The sequence below is a fragment of the Dromiciops gliroides genome, chromosome 6, assembly GCF_019393635.1.
Source record: "Dromiciops gliroides isolate mDroGli1 chromosome 6, mDroGli1.pri, whole genome shotgun sequence".
NCBI classification, from domain to species: Eukaryota; Metazoa; Chordata; class Mammalia; order Microbiotheria; family Microbiotheriidae; genus Dromiciops; species Dromiciops gliroides.
In genome coordinates this window covers 63,357,954-63,376,125 of record NC_057866.1, presented here as the reverse complement: position 1 = coordinate 63,376,125, position 18,172 = coordinate 63,357,954, and the positions used below count along the sequence as shown (strand labels likewise).

The 18,172-nt window shown below is 34.0% G+C and overlaps 1 protein-coding gene across 7 annotated transcripts in view; it reads left to right on the top strand.

Moving 5' to 3' along the window:
• The window catches only part of PCDH7 (protocadherin 7), a 516,602-nt gene that overhangs the window by 3,691 nt on the left and 494,739 nt on the right, over positions 1–18,172 (top strand). Inside the window, exon 2 of one of the 7 annotated variants that reach the window (XM_043970279.1) lies at positions 5,629–5,926. The exons of the other annotated variants lie outside the window; for them this stretch is intronic. Coding sequence (XP_043826214.1) covers positions 5,629–5,664 — 36 coding nt within the window. The 3' untranslated portion in view covers positions 5,665–5,926. Of the gene's footprint in view, positions 1–5,628; positions 5,927–18,172 lie in introns of those variants that run through there. 7 annotated transcript variants of the gene reach the window in all.

Below are 18,172 nucleotides of genomic sequence, written 5' to 3'. Positions count from 1 at the left end.
GCAAATTGGACACTCTAAAAGTTTTAACTAAATTACATATTATGTAAGATTTCATGGTTAAGTGGAGACTGATTCATGCAAATGCAGTGCCAAGTCAAGGACACTGAAATTCTGACTCCTTTGACAAAAATCCTTTCTTTGCCCTTTATTAATATGCAAATATGGTACAGAATGACTTTAAAATGCCTTAGTACTTAAAAGAATTAAAGTTTTATAATATGCAACCAGTATTTGCATTCTCCATTGTTCAATATGCAAAGATTAAAAGTATTGTTGGGTTGTATGAGCCATTTGATATTTCAATTGAACCATAAATACTTTTGTGAGTGTTGTCCTGTTTGGAAGCATTTTAAAAATTATTTATTTGTTTATTTTTTGCTGTGCATTATGATGTATTGCGAGTACAAGTGGAGCATCTGACACGTTTTTTAATTGGTGGTAGAAACAGGGCAAAATCTATATGATCTTCAATAAATTTTACCAAAATACTGGCAAAAATATTATAATCTTGAAGTAACATTTATTACATTGATACAGTAGCTATACTTTTGGAAGTATTGTTATTCAAGTACTGTAGCAACCTATGCTAATAATAGACCAAGTACCTCTTAATAAGAGAAATAATCTCAAGATGCACATTCAAAGCTTAATTATAAATTCTGCCTTTCTTTTAAAAGTGCTTGGTGTGTTAGATGTTGGCCATGGAGGTTTCTACACTAAATAAACATGTTCATGTATTGTTATAGACTTCCTTAAAGGTAGCATACAAAAGGGATATTGATTGTGTTTTGCTTGCTAAATTATTAACAGTCTTACTAGAAAATATTTTGTACATGTAGCACTTTGTGGGGTCTCTTTGGAGAAGAAAATAAAATCATTATGCTTTTCAATGAGTCAGTCAAAGAAACCCAGGGAAACAGCTTTGAAAAGAACCAGAAAAGTCTTGATTTTTAAAAAAAAATCTTTAAATTAGGATTATTTTTGCACTTGTACTTGTTGGCTTGTTCTTTTAGTCTTGAAGTTTAATGTAATGGCAAGCTTGTGGCAAGTGTTCATAATCTCTATCAAATGTTTAAGTATTTTGTCTCAAGTGTTTTTGTTTTGTTATTTTGAAAAGCAGACTTGGCTTATAATTTTGCTATAATGACTTTATCAGAATTGCAGCTAAGCAGTACTCCAGTCAAAATAAATAGGGTCATGGACTTGGAAGTATTTAGAGACCACTGGTAAAAATGTGCACATAAATTAGTGGCATAGAGCATTTCCCTAGAAAATAGCACCAACAACAATAACAACAACAAGTGAAAAAGCAGCATGGAAAGGACAACTTCCCCTAGATTGACTCCTATTGCACTGCAACTTTTGTGAATACTGGTAATATTGTTCCTGAGTGGCATCTGTATTCACAATTGTGTAATTCTATGCTAATGAGAGATCATAGATGGTGCCAGATTTATACACATGCCATAAAAACTATTCATACAGTTGAGAGACATTTAGCTTTTCAGATAGGGTGGCTTCTATATATACTTGCATATTGTAAAGGAGCTGAGATCAGGACTTTTGGTATCCTGTTTAAAAGGCAAATTGATACACTTATAAATAAATAAAATAATGTTGACCTTAATATCTTAACTGGCCAAAGACACCAAACAGAAAGAAAAAAAACATGATGCAAATGAAATGTATCATGCCGGTTGCCAAAAGTATCTGAAGAAAACTTGCATATCATGAGAGGTTTAAAATATGTGCAAAGCTTTAAAAATCAAGTAAATAGATGCCCTCAAGGATCATGGACCTAAGTATCAATCCCTGTCATTGTCATTAGTAACTGATACCTCACATCTATGATATTGTCATGAAGAGATATAGACTCTGTTTACAAGACTGCATCTGGTGTAGACATCTGTCATAATGTACATGCTCCCCCGCCCCCTTTTTTGGTCTTGATTCTGATTTGTACTTCATCTAGATAATTTTCATCTTTGTAGCCTCCTCAGCATCTAAAATCGTGTGTTTCACATAATAGATACTCAAAAAATGTTTGTTGAATTTCCTGGGTTGAATTTTATATTTATAAATTAAGGCCCTTTGCTAAGCTTTTTTCAGAACTACTGAAATATATTTTCTTTGATTAAAATCATAAAAAGAAAAAATGTTTATAACTTTCTTCTGTTTCTGGCATTCATTTAGAATTTAGGTTAAAACTTTTATGTCTTAATTATTTTTGGTATGAGCTGATCCAAATTCTAGCAATTCATCGAACCTGTGACCTTTACTTTGTATAGCCATTAGTGTCATTAACTGAATTTCCTTTCTCTTGATGGTTTCTTGTCTCAGGTAATTGCAAAAGAAGCTTATGTTAGCTTATATCAACACAATGAAATCCTAAAAAAAATATAGTAGCTCTAAGATAATTATGTGGTGGGGCTATAGAGTATTCCACTTTTTTTTTTTTTACAGATGCTGAGAAATTCAAACAACTTTTATATTTTTTTTCTTTCTGACTGGGATGTTTTTTCACACTGATATGTGGAGTGGAGAGGTTCTGTGAGTCACTTCAGAAACTGACTCCTTAGAAAAACTGGCTATTTAGTCCAAGTTTTCACAGTACCATATCTGGGTATCTTCCTGCCCTTAATCTAAATTACAAAGATAATTGAGGGCCATGCAGGATTTTATTGCATTATTCAAATGAGTGTTCACCTTTCCACTTCACACACTGTGTGCTTTGTAGAACTGTGGCCTTGGGGGTTGTTAGGATGTTTTGTGCTTTTGGACCAGAACTTTAAGTGAACTATGTTCAATTATTTAAACCTGTAAAACAACAACAGCCTGTGATTTTAAGTTTTCCAAAAGAAGATGGTTATTGTGCATGAGATTAAATAGAAATACAAGGGTATAGTTAATATTTACCTGTGATGTTTATTTGTTTTTATGTGGTTTTTTTTCTAATTTTGTTTGCATTTCTCTGTGATATTTGTAAAAAAAATGCATTATACAGGCAAAATTTTATCCTATCTAGTATGCTTATGGGATTCCTACCACTCTATTATTTCATTAAGAATATGGAAGGTACACTGAATTAAAAACTGATTTTAAAAATCAATTGGTAAACTGATCCTGAAATACAAAAAAAACCCCACTTAAACTAACTTTAGTATCAAGTTTACTTTGAATAATTCATTATTGAATTATGTCATTATAATGTGCTCCTCATTTAATCAAATGATACTCAATATACTCTGTGTAGTACACTAAATACAAAAGAAAGTTGAAATATATTAAGTAATAACTGAAATTATGGAAACAATTGGATCATTTGCTGCTATGCTACTGAGCTTTATGTAAACAGTTCTGATACTAGCTGTACTTGTTTGTGCCTATGACATAATTTGACTTCGACTGCAGCATTCATGTTTAAGTATAGGGGTCACCCCAATTCTGCAGTTTAACTTTTGAAAAATGTGAATTCTCCAGCATGTTTCTTGTTGGTTATTACTATTAACCCAATTAAAAACATAATTGGAATTCATAGGGTTAGATTTTTCTGACATTTGATATGAGATAATATGCCAAAAAATGATTCCTAATAAAATTGAGGCCATTGCTAGTCAAATCCTATCTGCTGAATAAAATACCCTGTAAGTGTCTAAGGATAGAAAAAAGGTCACACATGGATTCCATCTATAATGAGCTGATACAATTTGGGCTAAAATATCTGAAAATCACTTTTCATGCCTGATTAATTTATATGGCAGGCAGAAGAGTTTGGATGATGGTTCGGAAATTAAATAGATTTATATTTTTACTAAACTATGCAACTGATAGGAAACAGCACATTTCTTCTTCATCATTGTATCTTTAAGGATAATTTACACTAGGAGAGAAAAAAATTACATATATGTATATGTGCATGCATATATGTATAAAATAGATCTATCTGGAAGGTACACTGACAAACATCATACTTAGATGAAAATTTTTGCATATCAAAATATGGCAAATGTACCGACTTGTTATTAAACATTTCATTAATCTAAATGACAAATAAAATAATCATCTGCATAACTTTTTTGCCTAAAAACATGAGTGTGATGATATTTTATAACTAGAAGAAAAGTTGGAGGTCATCTTGTATAATACCCACACTTTACAGATGAGGTAACCAAGGCTGGCAGATTCTGTTAGCTCAAGGTCAAATAACTCAGTGATAGAACCTACTAACTCTCGATATGGTATTCTTACCACCACAACATACTACCTGTAAAAAAAATAAATTCTTATAACATTCTATAAGTTTGTGTTATTAATATAAATACATGTCTTGATATTTAGAGTATTCTAACATACATATAGAACTCTAACGACTGTACTATAGAATTATACAGAATAAAAACCTTTCTTTAAATTCTGAGAATTATCTACTCTTACTATTAGTAGAACAAATATAATTTTTCTTTTGTAGGTAATATATTTTAAATTAAATAATGATGTCTTCGGTGATTCATTATTCAACGTAGAATAACACTCAGGAGTTATTTTGTTTTAAAAAAAACACAGTACAATCTCAAGTTAATTAAACAGTCCTGTCTTTAACACTGAACAATAACGGTTTGGCTAATCTTTGATTTCTCTTCAGTTGTGATAGAGCATAAGGGCATGTGTGTTGCTTATAAGTTTTGTTACCTCAACTCATTTAAACTTCTTTTAACTTTATATCAGTCGGTGATACTCACTGAACAGAAAATCAAGTTTCTCTTAGAGGATTTTTCTAGCAACAATTTGAAAGAATATACATACAATGTATATTTTATTGAGCTTCTTAGTACACCTACAAGTCCTTGGACATTTTTCAGTTAATTCTAGGAAGTTAAATGCTAAATATATTTAATAGTAGCATATGATTATTAAACTGACAAATTATGTAATCTCTACTCCAAATTCAATTCCTCACTAAAAGAATCAACTTTATTTCCTTCATTGGGATTTAGAACTCTTGAGGATGAAGTAAATATTTTGTTTATTTATGAAATATAGCTGAGTAATTGTATATATTTTTGTTACTTCTGAGTTTACTTGTTTATCTTTATCTTTAATTGATCTAGAAAAATAAAAACAGTGATCCTCATTTTAGTGATTCAATTCTATATTAAATAAGCCAACCTTCCCCATGTATTTTTGCGAGAAACTATCTGTTAAAGCTTTTTAAAGATGCTGTGTTGTGCTACATTACATGATGCTTTATTTAGCATGTGTTTTCAGAGAAGACTCATTCCAAGAAGAATTGAGCTGAAACCACTAGAACTAATCGTAATTATCACTTCTGGTGAATTAATGTATTAAAAGCAAGGAAAAGGTTTATTTTCAGGAATTTAGTGATGTTTGTATTGAACTCTAGGGCTGTATACAAACATTAAAACTTGTTAAAGCTTCCAAATAGTATCTGTCTAACAGCTAACTTTTTTTCTGCATACATTTATTATTTGTTAAGACATAATTTTGTGAATGAAAAAATTCTTAGCCTGATGATTTCTCAGCCAGAGTATTCCATTTGGCATATTTAAATTAGGAAAAGCATGTTTTCAACATATTTTACCTGCATAAATTTTATTTTCCTTCTTTCAGATTCATCCACATCCATACATTACGGTGTTTGGCTGAATTCCACTCTAAAATGATGCTCTATTTGTACCAAACTGTGATGACCTTGCTACTCTGAAACCTGGTGGAGCCTGCACTTGGCCGTGGGGTGTCAGCCAATCACTACTTGTTCCATTTATTGTTTTGTTTTACTTTCAAGATTTTTTTTTGTTATTATCATCGAAGGAAAGACTATAATTGTAATAACAAATAAACTTGTAAAATAACATAAATACAAATATATTTAGACAAAAATCACATGACTGTGCCTACATCATACCAAAACAAACTCTGCTGCCTTTGTGGGGTAGATTCTTACAAAGACTTCTTTGCAATGTAGGAATAATTGATTAATTCATTAAAAAAAATAGGAAATTCAATAAATATAGAAACCTCATTTATTATTTGGCATTTGTAAACAAGTTGATCAAGAGAAGGCAAGTACACCACATTTTCAGGATATAAGCTATTCTATAAAAGTAAGATAGAAAAACCACTAGGTTTTCTCCCTTTCTCTTATGCATGCACACTACATGTGAACACACATACACATACATTTAGGGAAACAATATCTGGCCACATTTGAAACTTGAAAAATGTATATACTTATGTACCAAGAATCATCTCTTTTCTGTCCAACTAGGAAAACATATTTCCCTCCTTAAATTTTGAAATATTGTCCAAAACCAAAGTTGCAGTTTTAAAAAAGCTTTTCTATATGGTTATTTGGGAAAGCTTAGTATTTTTCAGTTGAGAGTACTTCTAGAAACCTTTAAAAGATTTTTAGTGTTTTGTTTTTAACAGTATTATTAGGTTACTGCTATAATATTTACACTATTTTATTATTCATTTTTTCTATAGATGTTATTGAAGCTGAGCCTTTGAAATATTTATTGTATGACCTTAACACCATAATAGCCTCTTAGATCAATAAATATTGAAATCAATATTAGAACAATGAAGGGAGTCAACTAATGAGACGCAACAAAATAGACATTTTTGTGTGCTGGCCTCCACTCCAGCACAATCCCTGAAAGTTCCTCTATACTACAGTAATGTTTTTCGTTGTGTTGTGTACAAAGCATGGAGAATTTGTTCAGTTGCAAGTGAGAGACAGATTTGAAAAGCCCTTTTATAAAGCATTCATTTCTCTCCTCTCTTTACCTAACTCCCCGTTGCCACTGATGATCAAATATCATGCTTGGGCGAAATATGGTAGTTTCTTTCCTAGATGCAACAGTGTATGTCTTGCTGTTCTGCAGGGAAAAGAGAAGAATGTAGAAAAAGTAAGGAAGAGTCATATTGATTTATTTTGGGACAAAAGCATATTATCTTGGTAGTAGAGAGAAAATGAGCAGGTCACATATGGCCTGTATACATATAGTATATCATCCCCCAAATAATGGAGAAAATGTCTTTCAGACTATTATATCTGTCCAAACACAGATCCACTGTCTGGACTAGAAGGACCTTCAATATCATTTAGTCCTCATTTTATAACTGAGAATGATAATATTTGGAGTATGCTAAAGATTTGCCCAGGAGCCTATATCTGTAAGGGACAGCTCAATGTTCAGTACCTGTGGGGCAGTTTTGGAAGAAAAGTGTCAAAGAGTACTTGATATCATTAGTAGAAACATGAGTGTTATTCTTGAGGATTCGACCCTCTGTGAAATTGCTGCCTGGGAGTTTCTTAATGGCTAATATTAATATTAGATGGAGAGCATAGTTTCTAATTTCATAAAGAACTGAAAATAACCTGATTGTGTGCAAATGTGTCCGAAAAAAATAACCCTAGGGCTAGTATCATACCAGCAGGGAGATGACCTTGCTTTATCAAGGTAGGACTGTTATTTAAAAGGAAGATTCTTGTTGTTTATCCAGACAGGCATAAACAATGTCAATTTTCATATCTTTCTCCTATCATCAAGTTGCTATCTCAATAGCACTTTTTGTTTTACACAATCTTTTTTTTAACCACCACAGCTCTGTAAATTAATCCATGTGATTATATAAAAGTGAAGGTATATGCTTTACTTTAGATCTAAATGTGAAATGGTCCAGCATTAGAAGGAAATGCACTGGGAGTTATTTTTCTAGTAGTGGAGCAGATTGCCACTGATCTATCCAAACGTTTTTGCCCAGTTTCCTTAATGACCAACAAGTGGTCCCTTTTTGGTGACAGATGACTGGCAAGAGCAATAAGTAACCCTGCAGCAGAGTGAAGTCCCATAGATGTCAAACCTTTGACTAGAGCTTTATTAGCATGGTATTCTAACTACCTGGACTAAATGAGTTTACTTCTGCACCGTTATTATTTCTAAAAATTGTGAAGGAGTCATAGGTAGTTCTGACAAAGAAGCAATAATGTAATAGGAATGAAAATGACTATAGTATTGAGATATTATTTAGGATTAGAGGTCAAAGAATTAATCAGTAGAAGAGAAGACCACAAAGAAGTGTGACAGGTATTTTAAAGATTAATAAAGAGTTGGTTTTCAACTATACATGGGAACCAGAAAACCAAGAAATGGGCTTATATTTCAGTTTTGAGGGCTTTAGGTATTACTTTCTAAGAACATTCATGTCTGGGGGTATTAAATTAACAAAACTTGAAATTATTTCTTGACACAAAGTGATATGGTGGAAAGAATATAGAATTTGGAGTCTGAACATCCTTCTTGAAGTTAAATTCTGTTTCTAACTAGCTCTATTATTTTAAATGTCATTTACTCTTTATGGGCCTCAGTGTCCTCATCTGTAAAATGTGAGGACATAACTTAAAATGAAGGACTTTTCAAGTTTCAAGAGTCTGTAAATCATTGGAATTGTTTATTTACAGAATTGTTTGGGCAAAACCCCTCTAGGGGAATAGTCCATAAAAGGGATTTCAAAAATTTTTAAATCACAGAACCTTTAAAAGAAATCATATGTTTCATATAATATTTTCTAGTACCTCTTTGTACTTGGAACAGATTACTGCTGCATAGTGAAGACAATGTGATTTGGAGATGGTAAAAAATAAGTAAGTGGATTCAGAAACAAAAATTTTACTAATCTTAGAACAATACCTCAAGGTCAAAAACTTTTATAAAAGACCCCATGAAAATTCCCTTGTGAAATTCCCCACATGAAATACCCCGAGCAAGCTCAAGCTGTGTAAAAGAAAGAAAGAACAAGTCTTGTTCTAGATAATCTTTGGAAGTCCTTTTCAATTTTATAAATCTAGAATTCAAATTAAACAATAGTACATAGTGTATAGGAGTGGGGGAGGGTGTGGGTGTGGTTGTATGGAGAGGAGTTACTTTTGAAAAAACTTGGCTTATTTTACAAATTTTAAGATTTGGGGGATTTTTATCAATGCTTAGCATTTCCTCTGATGCTTCTCACTACTAGAGTAGTGAGAAAGCAGGTGGTGAAAGAGAAAATCAAAAATGTTTCTCCTGTCTTCTCTAGGCCCTTAGGAGGTCTTGGGCCTTGAGTTTGTATGATAATAATTCACAGTGATAGCACTTCACATTTAAATAGTAGATTACAGTTTGAAAAGTTCCTCACAAATATGAGGGGTAGGTAAATGTTATTGTATATCGACTTGCAGTTGAGATAACTGACTATCTGAGGATCTAGAGAAAAGATTTCCTTTCTCAAGTTGGTTAGCTGTGATATTTGGACTTGTTGTCTATTTACTTTAATAGCCTTTCCCTTCAGTGTTCAAATTTACTATGGTTCCTTAAGTACTGTTATTTCTCTGATCAGTCACTAGGAAAGTGTTTGCCTAAGGAGAAATTGTTGTTGTTTGTCCTTCATACTGGAAGAGAACCATAACCTCATCCCAATGTCTTGAATTGAATTGGATTTAACTTTATTTATTTTCTTAGTGAGGTATTTGGGGTTAAGTGACTTGCCCAGGGTCACACTGCTAGTAAGTGTTAAGTGTCTGAGACCAGATTTGAACTCAGGTACTCCTGACTCCAGGGCTGGTGCTTTATCCACTGTGCCACCTAGCTGCCCCGGTGAATTGGATTTAAGTAAGGGAAGGCTGTGCAAGGTCACTAACTTCACTCTCTCCTCCAGAGCCATCCGGGTCCAGTGGCAAGATATATATCAGGATGACTGGAGATGGCCCCAGATGTTTAAGGCAATTGGGGTTTAGTGACTTGTTCAGGGTCACACAACTAGTAAGTGTCTGAGGTGAGATTTGAACTCCGGTATCCACTGCACCACTGAGCTGCCCCCATGAGAGGAAATAAGACTCTAGTGGAGGCCATACCCTATGTATGTGATCCTAAATGTCTGCTAATTCTCCTGTGAGAAAATTAGCTTCCCCTCCTCTTCATTCCCCTGGGCTATTGTAAAGACAAATTTCTTTTGAAAGTTCCTATGAAGATACAAATCTCCGTCAATGTAGAGGCAGAATGCTGAGTCCAAGGTATAGGCTCTCCATAAATATTTTGAGGGAGCATTATAAACTCTCTAAAGACTCGGGTTTTATGTATTTTTGACATCATCTGAAAAATGACATAGAAAAATACATACTGAAAACTATCAACAATGAGGATTCATGTCATTGTTTCAAATATCTCTATTCAAAAATGACTGTTTTTACTGAGTTCTGAGCCCCTTACATGTGGATTTATGATAAATTCAGTTAAGAGGACAAGACTATGGTTGAGGTAATAGTTTCTCTTGCTAACCCAAGAGAATCTAACAATTCTCAAAAACTTTCCGCCCTCCCATCCCATCAGTTAGAGTTGTATTTGAGATAACATGTTCTTTTTTGAAATGCATATTGTGCTTCCAGGTTAAGCCTTATTCACATATAACTACAAAATACCTTCATTAGATAATAAATTCATTGTTGACCTGGCCAAAGACCTGTAGCTCTAAGATACTCATGAGAAACCACTGGGTGTCTAGAGGCAGGAGAGAATCTCCAGGCAGGAGTAGACAGGAAATCAAAAGGGATGTGTTAGGGTGGCTAAGACAAATTTTATCTACTTTGCAACTTTGCTTAGAGATCTTGATTATTTCTTCCTGTGCGCTACTAAAAATCAGTGTCCTAACTTTTTGGATGCCCAAATTAAACTTTCAAGATTGATTTGAAAAATAGCAAACTCTGTCTTTCCCCCACTTTGTTTCAAACTCTCCAGTTCAGGTACTAATTTACAGCCTAAAAAGCCATCCTTGGTTTCATCTCTTACATTTCCCTGAGGGTGGGGGTGGGATGGAATTAGGAAGAAAAAAAGAAGCAGAGAAGATAGACATATCTCGTCCTTCCTCTTAATGACTAGTTTAGTAGAGCTTTGAAGGATTTTCTGTTAGAGAAAACCCTAACCCTAACTCCCCAACATTAAAAACAATAACAAAAACAAATATATCAAAACATTTTCTAAACAAATATACATAGTCAAGCAAAACAAATTTCCATAGTGTTCCTGTGCAAAAATATACCCTCGTTCTGCATCTTGAGTCCAACAGCTTTCTCTTAGGATACTTTATCATCATTCATTTAAAATCATGGTTTGTCATTGCATCAATCAGAGATTTCTAGTTGTACGACCCGAGTTATGAAAGTATCACCTATTGTTAGAAGTTAGTTTACTTAGCTTTCTCTAATAATATTGCAATTCTCAACTTGTTACATTTGCAGTCAGATACCTTTCCTCCCAAAGTTAGCTCCAGTGAGAATATGTGTATTTTAATGTTGCAGTGAATTTCTCTGTCTCTGTCTCTTTCTCTTTCTCTGTGTCTCTCTGTCTCTGTCTCTCTCATTTCCATGTCTTTCAGCACATTAACTTTTGTTTCATATCACCTAAATTTCTCCAAGTATCCCAATATTTAAATTACTTTCAAATGGCAAATATTTTATTCTGTATATGGTTAGCCCTACACTATAAACACATTTTCATGCACAATTTAGATTGCTTATGTATATCATGTGTTCATAAAATATTTGCTGGTATATAAATACCCTGACTGTTATGGAAAGCTAAAAGTCAGAACATAGTAAATTAGTAACTCCAGAGCTCCTGAATTTCTGAGGACTGTGTAGAAAACAACCAAGGTGAACAGAGAGGGAGGAAGGTTTGAACTGCACAGGGTAATATCTTCAAAATGCTAAAATGGGAACCTTTTTGTTCTGCCATTCTTTTTTTTTTAATTAATAAAGTATTTTATTTTTTTTCCTGTTACATGTAAAGATAGTTCTCATCTTTTGTTTATACAAGCTTTACAATTTCAGATTTTTCTCCCTCCCTCCCCTCCCTTTCCCCTCCCCTAGACAGCAGGTAATCTGATATATATATATATATATATGCATATACACATATATATACATATATACATATATATAAACACATAATAACATTAATCCTATTTCTGCATTAGTCATGTTATAAGAGAAAATATCAGAGCACTGATGAAAAACCTCAAAATAGAAAAAAACAACAGCACCAAAACCAAAAGAAATAGTATGGTTCATTCAGCATCTATACTCCGCAGTTCTTTTTTTTTTTCCTTGGATTTGGAGATCCTCTTCCATCATGCGTTTCCTGGAACTCTTCTGTACCATTGCATTGGTGAGAAGAATATAGTCCATCACAGTAGATCAACACTCAATGTTGATGATACTGTGTACAGTGTTCTTCTGGTTCTGCTCATCTCACTCATCATCAGCTCACTCTGCCATTCATTAAATGCATAATCTATGTGTTCAGAGCATGCTAGTTGTGTGCTATATTGTTTGCACATATTAGAAATGGACCCTTAACACATTGAACTATCTACCTCTTTATAATTTACTATTGGGAGGTCTTGTAACATCATTTATGAACCTCTGATCAGGGTCAGAAGACCTACATGGTTTTTGTTTTTGACTTTGATAGTTTCCTTTCTTTGGCTCATTTAACTACCTCAATTGTGTTTCCTTCTCTCCCCCCACCCCCCAAAAAAGGCTTAGTAGAGTTGTGAAAACTATAATGCCCCATATTAATATAGATTACTATCTTAATCTGTAAATCACGAACAAGAGGAAGTGTAGTGTAGTGTAGTAGATAGAGAGCTGGCTTCAGTTAGGAAGACCTGGTTTCAAGTTTTTGCCTCTGACACATATGGGATCTGTTACCAGAGACCAATCCTTTAACCCCTCAGCCTGCTAGACAGTTCTCTAGATTATAAATTGTCCTTGCTGGCCTTCTTTAAAAGAGGAAGTCCTTCATTGGAAAATTCCTCTATCAATGAAATAACTGGCCAAGGTTCTATTCTATCCAGGAATTCATTGAGACCATTCTTGAGTCTATTGTAATTTTCCTATCCCAACTTGTTGGTGATTTACATTCTATAAGATCAGTGTCCATTGTGTACTCCCAAAAATAGGAATATGCTGTATTTGCTTGCAAACTACTTGCTTTAAGCTTTGAGATCCCTTTATCCTACCATTAGTTTAAAGAAATAGATATTTCCTACCATAAGTAGTCCAATTCATTCTACCATATATTACTTTTATAGTTCCTTTATTCCATCAACAATACTACTTAAAGGAATTCCCAACTTAAAACTAAAGGCACTACTATGTTACATTGTTACCAGGATGGGATTATTTTTAAATGAATTATAACATGTTTTATTATTAACATTTAAATATAATACTTTAATTTCCTTCAACTTTAATTTTCTCCAAACATAGCATTCCTTTCCCTATTCAATCACACTCGTATTCTTGTACATTAAATCAAGTGATCAAGTTGCCCTGATCAAATAAGTACAATTTTGTGTAGTTGTTTTTTCCCTTTTCTAGTTAGACCTAAAACATAATTAACTCATGTTTTAAGAAATTGAACACGAGATGGCTTCTAAGAAATCTAGGATTAAGAATTCCCAAAAGTTATGAAAACCATCTTCCATTTTGTGATGAAGAGAGAGAATCAAAGTATAGAGTGGTGTGCATCCTGGATATTGGTAGAACAAATTTTAGAGTTAAAAAGAAAGGATAGAAAGCAACCCATATACTACCATTTTGCAAAGGGGATAACCCAAGAGGACTAGAGAGCTCTCAAGAATGAAATCCTGAAGTCACAGTGAGATACTTCTGATGAAGAGGAAAGGTACTGGGCGAGGGGTGGGGGGAGAATTGTCTAGAGAAAAAAAGGCAGATGAACAGGAAAGTCATGGACAATTCAAATTTTAAAAGGAAGAAGTTGGAATTAAGGGTTCATAATGGAGAATGAATACAAAAGCATCACAGAGCACTACAGCAATGTAGTCAAAACCAAAAACTCAAATGAGCTAAGGCTGGCAAAGAAACTAAGGACAACAGACAGGACTTTTCTTAAGGTATGTTGGAGAAAAGAGGATCAAATGAAGAATAGCATGGATGTTTAGGGAGTTGATGGGTCATTGAGGAGGAGAAGGTAGAGATGCTTGTTTTTCTTCCATGTTATTTGTCAAAAACATTGACACCTTTGAACTGGGAAGGATAGAACCAAAAAGATTAATAGCGAATTGAAACCATAGGGAAATAGGAAGATAGCATAAGAACAGTAAACTGGTCCTGATAATCTCAACTCACCAGACCTAGGCAAATTATATCCCAGGGTGCCAAAGGAATGGGTAGGCCTCTGTCAGTATTTTTTGATAGACTTTGAAGAATGGGAGAGGTGCCATGTCAGTTTCCACAAAAGGGAAGAAAATAGATTCTGAAAATTACCAGCGAATGATTTTGACTTAGATTCCTTGCAAAATTCTAAAAAAAAGTATTCTTAAAGTTTTGGGTCATGAATACTAAAAAATGACGAGATACTTGTCACATAGAATCAGACTGGTTTTAAGAACCTTTTAGACACATTTTGTTTCTCTTTTTGACAGGTTACTAGTCTAGTAAATAAGGGAATACTCTAAGTATAGTTGACTTCAATTTTAGCAAATCATTTGATAAAGTTTTTCCAGAAAAGATAAATATAGGCTAGATAATATTATTAGCATTAGGTGGCATTAGAATTTTTTGAATGAGTTATCCTGAAGAGTATTAATGATTGACATCTACTTTGAGGGAGGTCTCTAATGAATTGTCCCAGAGGTTTGAACTTGGTTTGGTGCTATTTAACATTTTTATCAACGACTTAGATAAATGCATAGATGGCACACATATTTGCAAAAGACCTGTTACTGGGAGGGATCACATGTTGGATAAAAGAGATCTTGACAAGTTGTTATGTTGAACTGAAAAAAAAATGTCATAGGGCTAAGTGTAAAATAATGTAAAGCTCAGCTTTATAACGTTAAAATAAAAGCAGTTCATTTGAAAAAGATCTTAGTGTTTTAGTGTGCTGCAAACTTAATATGAGTCAACAGTGTGCTAAGCCTCCATAAAAAACCAATCAGTCATTAAACATTTATTAAGTGCCAGCTATGTACTAGGCATTGTCCTAAAGGCTAGGAATACAAAAAAAGGATGTGATGATTAAAATATGAGAGACAAGGTATCTGAGTAATTTAATAATTTTATTAATATGTCCAGCAGGATATTAATCAAAGGGGTTTATGGCTGGCTCTCTCAGACCAAAGACCCCTACCTCCAGGTCAGGTCTGGTTTATATATGTTTCTTCCTGGAGGATGGCCATCACAGAGCAATCAAATCTAATTGGTTAGCATCATTTGGAGGTGGCTTGTATTAAAATGAAGTCAGGGGATGCATGATGTATGTAAAGATGACATCTGAGAACCCCCACCCAAGCTGACACAATGGCTCCCTCCTATAACTGGTTCACATCAGGCCAAACCTCATCAATAAAGTCCTTCAACTTATCTAGACAAAAGAATGTTTCCATACAAGGCTCCTTTTGTGAGTTTGGGGTTGGGATGGGCTTGACCTAGATGAGATTTGAATGTCTCTCAAGGAGAGCTTATCTTTGAGTGAAAGGGAAAGGAGAATTTAAGAAAGAGAGATCTTTGGGTTCTCCAAGATATTGATTATTAATAATTGTTTCTCACAATGAAAAAAGATAGTGCTTGTCTTCAAGGAGCTTATAGTATAACGGGGGGGGGAGACAACATGTAAACATATATAGAAAGCAAGCTATATATAGGATAAATAGGAAATAATTAACAGGGAAGGCACTGGGATTAAGAAGGTTTGGGGAAGACTTCCTGTAAAGGAAGCAGTTTTGTGCAGAAAGTTGATCTGTGCCACTCTCAGAATAGAATACTAACCTGGGTCATTTTTTGGCTCCTTGAAAGTGTTTCTCAAACTTTTTGATCTCAGGACCCCATTAGACTGTGAGAAATTATTGAGGACACCCCAACCCCAAAAGCTTTTGTTTCTGTGGGTTGTATCTATTGATATTTAACATAATAGTAATTAAAACATCTTAGTGTTATGAAAATAGTTTTGATCATGCAGACCCCCACTGAAAAGTTCTGGGGCACCCTTAGAGATCCCAGACCTCACTGTTTTAGTTTAGGACCATTATTCTGGAACAATTTAGAAGGAAAAAAATGTCTGCAAAATCAAGATATTAACAACAACAACAAAAGAATCATGATGCTAGTTCTACTCCTACTTTGTTTACTCCTTAACTTTTCACCCCCTCTAGCTTCTTTCAATGGTTGGTTGCCCCCAATCCACAGATCCTTTGGCTCCCTTTTACTTTCTTTCTCTCCCAATCCTTATTTTGTGTATTGCCACCTGATCTGGCCCAGGTGACTTGTATTTACTTAAAATGAGAAGGGGTTTTAAACTGGACTGGTGATTTCATTAGGAAACTCCCTCTCCAGATGCAAATCTGCCACAGTTTCACAATGGAGAATTTTAGAGTTGCTTTAGGGGCAGTGAAAGGTTAAGCTTCTCGCTCAGGATCATGAAGCCAGCCAGTCTGTGTCAAGAGGCAGATATATAGCCACTTCTCCTCTGAGGTTTGAGCTGTCCACTATAACCCACTGAAATGAAAATCAAGTTTAAAGTGTGAATTCCTTTTAGAATTCATTATCATCCTATATTTGAAATGCATATGGCTATTTCTAGACTTATTCCATGGCATTTTAGTGGCGCAGTGATTATAGTTCTGAGCCTGGAGTTAGAAAGACCCAAGTTCAAATCCAGCCTCAGACACTTATCAGCTGTGTGACTCTGGGCAAATCACATAAGCTCTCTGCCTCAGTTTTCTCGACTGTAAAACGGGAGATAATAACAGCACCTATTTGAAAAGGTTGTTGTGATGATCAAAGGAGATAATATTTGTAAAGCACTTAGCCCAGTGCCTGGCACATACTAGGTCCTATTATATTCTATTCCTTTCCATTCTGTGATCACTAATGCACTTTAAACAAGAGTAATAACATCTCTGAAAATTTGCTTATCAAGAACCAAGTGCTTCATCTGCTTCAATTCAACATTTTCCGTCCTAGTTTTTTTTTTTTCTAGAGAAGAATTCAAGGTATTTGGAAGCTGAAAAAAAGGAGAAGACTTCCAGACTTTCTAATCTTCTGACTTCTTTTGCCTACAAAACCTTCCCTTCTCTCATTAGGGAACAGGGCTTCTGTTTTTAACCACACCTTTCTTCCAATAGGAAGATTTATTTCTGATGGTCGGAATAGAATGAGAATTAAGGTTACATCTTTCCTATTGTGTGCTCACTAAATGCAAATATGTAATATGTCATTCAAATATCCTCCCCAGATTCATTATAGCAACAGCTTGCTATAGCAAGAGCTTTCCTTAGCAAGAGCTCACTTGTGTATATAGTCATCCCCTCTCAGAACTTATCGTTACACATAAACTGCACATTCATGTGAGGATACACTTTCCACTTAAAAAAATAATAATAATTTCCTCACCAGGGGAAATTGCCTATAAGGGTACATGGTTGTGATGACACACTGGTGAGACTGGTAGAAATTTTTTGTATCTTTATAAAAATTACAGGCTTTTGTAAAAATATATTAGTGTACAAATACATGGATGCTTTTCTACCAAATTAAAGGACAATTAGCTAATTTTTAATATGTAACTGCATAGATATTACCAAGCACTTTGTGTGATCTTCAGTATTCAGGGAGATCATAGATTTAAACTTTGTAATTGTGTTCCCCCAACCCAATAGGGAACTTTTACAACCTTGCAATAAAGTTTGTTTTTTTTACATTAAGAAATTCATTATGAAAATATTGAGAAAAATTATATTGAAAATACAGAACCTACTATTTCTGGTATCAAATCTGGAACATGGTTTTTGCCATAAATATTATCAGTATTGTTAGAATAAGGAAAGCCCACAAAGATCATCTAGTAGTTATAATTCCTCATTTTACAGATGAGGAAGATGAGGTTCAAAAAAGGGAAATGAGTGGCCAAATTCAGAGAGGCCCTTGGCAGCAAAGTCAGTGCTTCAACTCAGGACTTCTGATTTCAATTCCAGTACTCCTTTCTCTTTGTTATTAATTCCTTGTTGTTGTTGTTGTTGTTGTTGTTTTGTTTTACATTAACATCTGCATTTCAAATTATTTCAGTATTGCAATTATGAAAAAAATGATGTT